This window comes from Lipotes vexillifer, unplaced genomic scaffold (assembly GCF_000442215.2).
Source record: "Lipotes vexillifer unplaced genomic scaffold, Lipotes_vexillifer_v1.1 scaffold708, whole genome shotgun sequence".
Lineage (NCBI taxonomy): Eukaryota > Metazoa > Chordata > Mammalia > Artiodactyla > Lipotidae > Lipotes > Lipotes vexillifer.
The window spans coordinates 914,865-923,622 of record NW_006781346.1 but is presented as its reverse complement, the minus strand read 5'-3'; the positions used below and the strand labels follow the sequence as shown (position 1 = coordinate 923,622).

The following is an 8,758-nucleotide window of genomic DNA, read 5'->3' as shown; positions in this document are numbered from 1 at the left end:
GGGCCCCGGCCGCCAGCCAGCCCTTCCACTCCTGCCGTCCTGGGGGAGCTGCTGCCCCCTGCCCCCCACCCCTCCAGTTCCTCATTTATTTAGGCTAAAAAAAAAAAGGCTTTATTGATATTTAATTAACATGCCATACAATTCACTCATTTAAAGTGTACATTCAGATATGTGCAACCATCACCACTGTCGATTTTAGAACATTTTCATGACCTCCAGAAGAAATCTGACATCCCTTCTCTATTCTCCTCATTCATTTAAAAACTCTCCAAGTGCCTCCACTGAGAGCAGTGATGCAGAGGCTTCAGATGTCTTTAAAACTAGATTAAAAGAAAGAACTAGAAAGGGCAGTTCTTTGTAGCTTGAGTCTGGTAGCTTGAACAATGTGCTCTGAAAATCCCATGGCCTTTGATGTTTGCTTACTCTTTGCTTAATTTAGCCCGGGCCACGTGCCTCTGAGGCCATGCCAGCCATTTGTGAAAGGTGGTTTTCTAGTCCTCATTGGAGCTGCCCCTGCTGTGTGACCTAGTTTAGAGCAGGGTGGGGCTGGCACTGTGTGCGTTTGGCCTCTGGATGCAGCAGAGGAAGCCAGAATTCTCTTTTCCCTTCCACGCTCCCACAGGGCACGTCCTCTCAGCGGCTCCCCCAGTCCCTCAGGACGTTGTGGGATATAGCACCGTGCTTTACACTTAATTAGAGTTAATTAATGACCTGTACGACCTCCACCCCCACAGGAACCACCCAAGCATTCTACACGTCTCTCTGGCATGGGCACGCACGCGCACACGCACACGCGCGGTGCCAAAGGCAGTGCACACGTGCAGGAACCAGCACAACCCAAAGAGCTCTCTGATGGGAACTGGGGGCAGCTGCCGCCTGTGGAGCCTGGGACCATCTGTTCCTCCTGTCCATCCCGAGAGGCCTCCAGCGGGGCCTCCCTTCCCCACAGGGTCCCGGTTCAGCTAACCAGCTGGAAGGCCTGATTTGCACAAAGAGTGCTCTTTTGGAGTCCGTGCCTTTGGAAAATGCTCAGAGACTGAGCTGGTTTGGGGAGGGAGGTCAGGGCTGCTCACCAAAGAGGGAGGGAGAGCCTTTCCCCTTTGGGCCACTCAGCGTCCCCTCTGCCGCCTGTCTTCCTCCCTGCCCTGGGCCTCCTGCCCTCATCCCACCCTGTTTCCTAACAGCATGTGACCCAGTGGGAGGGCTGAGGGGTGAGCTGGTGGGCTGGGGTAGGTGGACCAGGACGGTCCGCAGTGCCTTGAGAGTGGAAGGAAGCCACCCCGCCTCCCATGAGTGTGGCCCTAGACATGTCCCTGACCTTGGACATCAGCGCCTGCACCTCAGTTCAGCCAGGGGCCCCTTACACCATGCCATTTAATGCTGCGAGCTCATTCCCTTGCCCTACCCTGGGTGACAGACTGATCCTGCCTGGTGTCCTGTTTTCTTCGACACCCCAACCATGCTCCAGCTGGCTGGCCTGTCCCTTCATCACCCAGAGGAGCAGGTACCCAAGGTCGGAAAGGCTGCAGGACCTGGGAGCCTCTGGGAAGGGTGGCCTGAGGCCAGGCAGCTTCCTGCTCTGCCCAGGTCGAGTGGCCAGCAAGCAGCTCTTCCACTGAGCACCTGCCCTGGGTGGGATCCAGTGCCAGACCTGGGCAGGGCTGAGGGCTGGTGACTGCAGAGCCTCTCACATGGGAAGGGGGCTGGCCCTGTGCCTCCCGAGGCCTGCAGCTCCCAGGTCTGCTCCTGAGCGGCTGATTTTCATCAGCAGACGGTTTTCCTTCTGGCCACAGCGATAGGTTTCCCTGAGCCAGTCTCCTTTGTCACCTTGGCTTTGAGTAGTGTCTGAATTTCAGGAAGGAGATGGCTGTCACATCCTTCATTCCTCTCTTTTTGATACTGGAGATGGTTTGGGGAGATGGCCCCAATCTGAACCTTGGGTTCTTATCTTGGCTTCTTTTTTTCCTGTTTTCCATATTAGCTTTAATCATTAGTAACACATGATCTTTTATGAGTCTAAGATTGTTAATATTGTTTCTCATTTTACAGAGGAGTTACCTTGATTAACCTGTCCCCACACAGAGTTTTTGTTTTTGTTTTTAATTTTTATTGGAGTATATAGTTGATTTACAGTGTTGTGTTAGTTTCTGGTATAAAGCAAAGTGAATCAGTTATACATATACTTATCTTGGCTTCTTAAATTGTATCAGGCTGGGATTTTGATGCTTTGGTTCCAGCATCTCTCTGCCGGTGATCAGCAGGGTGACCTTGGACACGTCACATCACCTCTTCGGGCTGCAGGGTGTTTGTGAGGGGTCCCAGGCTAGGGCCCAGCTCTTGGACAAGACTTAGGGCCTTAATTTCTTCTGGGATTAGCCATTTTCCACTGATGACATAATGGGTATGAAGTGATACCATAGGGTATGTGCCTCCTGGAAAAAGAAAGACCTATCATAATAACAGCAGGGCTTACTATGTGCCTGGCATCCTGCTAAGCACTTTTGTAGATTTAGTTTATTTGAATCTCCAACCCCTCCCAGGCAGAGGATTCTCCCCCACCCCCAGCCTCCATTCCGTAGATGGAGGCCCGGAAGTTAAATGAAGTGCCTGAGGCCTGCGTGGCTGCAGGGAGTGTTCTTGACCGTGAGGCCTGACAGCCCCTCGCAGCCTAGTCTTTGATCTTCAGAGCTCGGAGGTGTCTTAAACATAGGCCTGCAGGGTTGGTTCACAAGTGGGAAACTGAGGCCCAGAGAGGAGGAGTAGCTGTGATGGGGCCTGCAGTCCCAGGCTGGAGCCTGGAACCCAGGGCCCTGCTGTCCCCATGTACCCTGAGGGCACCTCCCCCGGGAATCGTCCGGCTCCAGAGCTGAGAATGCACCCTTTGTGCCAGCACAATCTCTGATGAGACACGGGCCTCCCTGCTCTGAAAGCCCCGATGGTCGCTGCGAGCGTGGAGCTGGGCTGCCCACGCTCCCGCCCCATCCCTTCCTGCTGTGGGGCCCTTTGTGCTCCTCGATCCCAGTACAACAGCCGGGCTGTTGACCCAGAAGGCCCAGTGTGGCTGGGAGAGGGCGGCCTGCCAGCGCCCTTCCCGGTGGGGATTGTCCCAGCCCGAGGGAGGAGGCCCCGTCATCTCCCTGCAGTGACAGAGGGAGGCCCAGAGGAGAGTCAGGAGTCCTGGCCGGGCCCCTAACCAGAGCTGAGCCCTGCCCGGTGATCTGGGGAGAATCAGGCTCCCTCTCTGGGCCTCCTTATCTGTAGAACAAGAGCTTGGATAGGAGACAAGAGTGGAGAGAAGGCCTGGAGGGCACAGGGAAGGTTCCAGCACAGGCCTGTCTTTGGCAGTAGAAGGAGCGCCAGGCCAGGAACCTGAGCAGCTGAGTCCCAGCCCTGGCCTGGATGGGTTGTTTGATCTGTAAAGGAATGGGGTGCACCATTCCTGCATCCGATGGGCACTGGGGGTGTGGAAGGGGTGCTTTGTGCAGGTAGGGGCAGGGGCCACCTGGGCATGTGGGCACTCTGGTTCAATCCCGACTTTTGGGAAATCTCGGGTGGGACTCTGGGGATGTGTGCTTTTCTTCCTTTGTAATTTCTCTGTCTAAATAGACCATCGACTTTCTGAATGACAACATTCGAAGAGGAATCGAGAACTACTATGACGATCTGGACTTCAAAAACATCATGGACTTTGTTCAGAAGGAGGTGAGCCAGGCGCTTTGGGTCAGACATCTGCCTCCCATGCCCTTTGTCCCCTACTGGGGACCCGGCTCAAGAGGGTGGGGGTGAGGGTCACATGGCTTATCCATTCCCAAAGCAGGTGGCTGGCCACATTGGGAGGCAAGGGTGGACCATGGATGGCCGCCAAGGGTAGGGATGCCAGGGCCTGACCTTTTCAACCAGCTCTCTATCCGTGTGCTTCCCCCACAATATACTTGCCCTACCTGTTCCTCTCCAGGTGCACGGGCCCTCCTCTCCTGGAAAAAAACGAAGAACAAGGTCAGGGGTAGCTACAAGCCGCCTGGCAGTGCCTCAGGGTGCCCCTCTCCAGTGGGTAAAGATCCTCCTTCTTTGAGGTGGGAGCGACCTCCAAGCCACCCGGTTCGAAGTTCCCTCTGCCAGGACCCTTTAGTGATGGGGAGCTCACTGCCTTGCCAAGTCAAGGACAGCCCCGACGGGGAGAGAGCTCTTGCCCGATTCCGCTTCCCCCTGCATGGGGGAACAGAACAAGACTTCTCCTGTTCCTCGATGACACTTCTTTGAATGTGATAATTGTCATTTGGGGATGTCATCCCTCTTCCCAAGGTCCACCCAAACCTGTGGGTGTGATAATAATAGCAGTTGCAGGGCAAGCTGCTGCCCTCGGGGGCTTCTGCACATCAACCTCACTTAGTCCTCCTGAGCCTTAGCTTCCTCACCTGCCTCAAGGGGATACTAATGGTCCCTTCCTCTTGGCGTCGTGGTGAGATTGCCTCGACCTGTTTCAGAGGTGGTTAGAGCAGTGCCAGGCAAATGATGAGACCTAGGTCAGTGTCAGCTGCAGTGGTCATCATCCTCATGTCCTACTAGGTGAGGAGAAGCAGAGTTTGAGGGCCGAGCACCCGCTCAGCCCTGGCAGCGCTTCTTTGGACGTGACCTTGGGGGCATCAGCTGGCCTGATCTCCGTGCTAGCCCTCAGTGGGGACCAACATCTCGCTGCACCCAGGGCCACCCGTAGTGGCCACACCCTTGGCTCAGGCCTTCGATGTAGTCACAACAGGTGCAGCCTCTGGGAGGCCCTTCTTTGCCAGGGATGTGCCTGCCAGCTCTGGCCACCAAGTGGAGCAAAATGCTTTTATTGGAACCAACCTTCAGCTGGCTCGCAATTTTCATTTCTTCCAGGGTGGAATGGCGGGATGACTCACGCTCATCGGGTACCCTGCTTGGTGCCGAGTGCCTCATGCATGGCTTCCCTTTGTAATTCTCAGCTCAGCTGTGCAAAGCTGGCATTGCTCTTCCTGCTTTACAGTTGAGGATCTGAGGCCCAGAGAGTTGAGGATCATTGACTTGCCCAAAGTCACACAGCATGGAGTGGTAGTGTGAGGATTTGAACTCTGGCCTGTCTGATGGCAAAGCAAATGCCCTTTGCACTGTACCCCAAAGAGGCACTTCCAGATCCCTCAAACTGATAACCTAAAAGGCTCTATGGGGACTCTGAAAGGGTATCTGCTTTGTATTTTTACTAAGACCTTGGACCATATCACTCCCCTGGTTAAACCCTGCAGTGACTTTCCATCACTCAGAATACCATCCCAGCTCCCTGCTTGTTCTGGCTGACAGGGCTTTCACGGTCTGGCCTCATGTCCTCCATTCTCGCTGGCTCTGCTCCAGGCACACCTGCTGCTGAAATATAACTACCTCGTCTCTGTGTTGGGGTCTTTGCATGTCTTGACTGGCTTTTTCCTGTTGTTCCTATTTCAGATTAAATGACATCTCCTCAGGCCTTTCCCGACCTCCCCGCTCCTTCCCCTGTTTGCCCTGTATCCCTGGTACTCAGCACTACCCCCACTGTCCTTTTCACAACGGTGATTCCTCTCTGTCTCCCTCTGCAGATGTGTCCCATATGGGCAGGGCTGTGGTGCTTTTGTTCCCCCTCGTCTCTCTGGCACACAGAACAATGCCTGGCACACACCAGCATGTCAGTGGAGTAACTGCTTCCCCCAGGCGTTGGCATCTGTACAGGGGGAGATGCAGGGAGGGGCTCAGCTAAGGGGAAAATGATGCCAGCTGTGCCATCGCTTCAGTCCTGAGCCCAGGCCAGGGTGTGAGGTGTGTGCCCCTTTGCTAAGGGCAGGACAGGCAGAGCTGGGGCAGGTGAGGAGAAGGTCAGTGTGGTTCAGGGATCCCTGGGTTGTGGGGCTTCCCTAGAATCCTCGTCTCTGGGACCTTAAAGGCCAGCTCCTCGGGTTGAGCGCCTGCCCTGGGGATGTGAAGATGGAGTCTGGTTGTCAAGGAAGGATGTTCCCTCCAGTGTTTAGTCACCACCCCGCTATCCCACCAAAAGGCTACCCAGCCTTGGCTTGCATGCCTCTCCAGTGATGGGGCGCTCACTACCTGTTGGGCAGCCATGCTGCTTTTGGCGAGCTCTGACCCCACAACGGATGCCTCATTTGCTCCCTGTAGCTCCCCCTACCAGGGTGACCCCCATCATAAATCACATCGTCCATCCCCCGGCAGGGCCCCTCCCTGCCATCTGCCCGGGGCCCCGGCGGTGATGGCAGCTCTCGTCCTCGCTTGCTTCCTCCCTCAGTTTAAGTGCTGTGGCGGAGAAGACTACCGAGATTGGAGCAAAAACCAGTACCACGACTGCAATGCCCCCGGACCCCTGGCCTGCGGGGTGCCCTATACCTGCTGCTTCAGAAACACGGTACCCATTGCTCCTGGGCCTTCCCGGCTGGTCAAACGCTTCTCTCACCTTTCAGGACGGGTGGTGGGGATGGTTGGGTGCGGCAGGCAGGAGGTGGTGGTCATTGTCGAGGCTTCCTGAGCCTCAAGGGCTACTAAAGGGGGTGAATCTGGGAGGGGGGTGCGGGGAAGTCTTGTCTTATTAGTAACGGTCGTTAACATCTACTGAGCACTTAAACCATGTGCTGGCCTTTTCTAGGTTCTTTAGTTGTATTAACTCATTTAGTCTTTTCAACAACCCTGTGAGGTAGGTACCGTTATTTCACCCACTGTACAGATGAGAAAATTGAGGAACCAAAAGGTTAGGTGCTTTGCCCAAGGCTGATGGGGCTGGGATGAAATTCAGGCAGCCATTGTCAGAGCTGCACCCTGGACTCCTGTGCAAGCCAGGCAAGGAGTAGGAGAGGGCCCAGGCCGGAGGGCTTAGCAGGGTGGCCGGCTTGACAGCCGTAGCCAGAGAACCAGAGCAGGGCCTGCACTTTGGGCATTGCTGGTGGACTTTGGGCTTGACGTCTTGGTCACCATCAGCAACAGGGCATTTGGAAGGGGTCTGATGATGTTAACCGTCAGCCTCCGCCTCTCCCCAGTGGGATCCTCTCAGCTCTGTTGCCTCCTTAGCCACTTGGGAGGCTGCCCTGTGCTGTCACTGCTAATAAATGAGAGGCTTGGTCAGTCCTGTGTTTGACTAATGTGTCCCCAAACTGCATGGTTTTTGGGTTGGAATGAGGCGGAGAGCTTTGCAATTACTCACACCCTGAAGAGTCATGGAAAATTTCTCTTCTGATGCTCCACCATTCTGTGCCCACTTCCGGATTCTGTAAACCGCGCAGCTGCTGGTAGGGGTGGGGGCCTCACCCAGTGAGTCAGGGAGCCAGTGCCAAGTGCATTAGCCCTAAAAAGGCTGGACCAGGAGGGGAGGTTGTAGCTGCCATTTTAGGGTAGCTTTCTGTGCAAGGGGAGTGCTGGGGAAGAGCCCGGGTTTTTTAGGGAGGCCTACGGGGGGGTGACCGTGAGCTTCATCACCCAAGCCAGTGGCACCTGAAGGTCCAGGTTGAGATGTGGAAGCCCAACTTGTGTTCATTCATTCATTCAACAAGTATTTATTGAGGACCTGCCAGATGTGTTTCTACATTCTGAGGATACAGAAAACACACAGAGAACTTTTGCCTGCATGGAGCTGACATTCTTTCTAGTGGGTAAAACTGACAAGAAAAATAAATAAGTAAAAGAGGTAGTATGCTAGAAGATGATAAATGCTAAGGAGAAAAATAAAGCAGGGGCATGGAGGATTGCAATTTTAGATACTGAGAAGGTAGGTTCTCAGGAAAACCCTGAAGGAAGTGAGGGAGTGAGCCATGTGTCTCTGGGGATGGGAATTCCTGGCAGAGAGAACAGCAAGTGCAAAGGCCCTGAGGTGGGAGTTGCCCTGGTGAGTTTGAGAAACAGTGCAGAGACCAGTGTGGCTGGAGCAGAGTGAGTGTGAGGAAGGAGAGTGGCAGACAAAGTCAGGGAGGTCATGGGTGCCCTGATGGCCGTGGTCAGGACTTAGGTTCCCTTGAGTGACAAGCAGTCAAGTGACAGGGCTTTTAGTAGCTGAGTAGCAGATCTTACTTAGGCTTTACCAGGACCACCCTGTCTGCTGTGGGAGCAGAGGTGACGTGGGGAGTCTGGTTAGGGGCTAGTGCAGTGGTCCAGGTGTCACGGCTAAGGCTGTCCGGGAAGTGGGCTCCGACATGCTGGTTAGTGAGCAGGAGGTTTGGTAGGAGGTGCGCTCAGGATTGACACCTGGAAGGGAGGTGATGGGAGCCGGCCTGGGCAGAGGGAGAGGTTGAGCAACGACGCAGGCTCAATGGGGGCCTCAGCTGCCTCTCCGGGAATGTCCTGGGATGATCCTTCAGAGTTGTCCCATACTGGGGCAAGGGGAACAGGTCTTCATACCCTCCACATGCACCAGGCATTACATGAGGAGTGTCCCACCCGGAAGGGACTTGCTGGCTTGTTCAGCAGAGAAACAGAACCAATAGGGTGTGTGTGTGTGTGTGTGTGTGTGTGTGTGTGTGTGTGTAAAGAGATTTATTATAGGAAACTGACTCACAGAATTATGGAGGCAGGCAAGTCCCAAGATCTGCAGGGTGAGTCGGCAAGCAAGAGCCCCAGGAGAGCCAATGGTTTAGTTCCAGTCTGAGTGCACAGGCCTGAGAACCAGGAGAGCTGATGATGCAGTTCCTGTTTTCAGGCTGGCAGGCTCAAGGCCCAGGAAGACCCAGTTTTTCAGTTCAGGTTTAAAGTCCGGCAGGAAGAATTCTCCCTTACTCGG

At 54.7% G+C, this 8,758-nt stretch overlaps 1 protein-coding gene across 1 annotated transcript in view; it reads left to right on the top strand.

Annotated features, from left to right (window-relative positions):
* The window catches only part of TSPAN15 (tetraspanin 15), a 55,417-nt gene that overhangs the window by 40,174 nt on the left and 6,485 nt on the right, over positions 1-8,758 (top strand). Inside the window, exons 4-5 of the mRNA XM_007454568.1 lie at positions 3,607-3,702; positions 6,287-6,403. Coding sequence (XP_007454630.1) covers positions 3,607-3,702; positions 6,287-6,403 — 213 coding nt within the window. The remainder of the gene's footprint in view (positions 1-3,606; positions 3,703-6,286; positions 6,404-8,758) is intronic.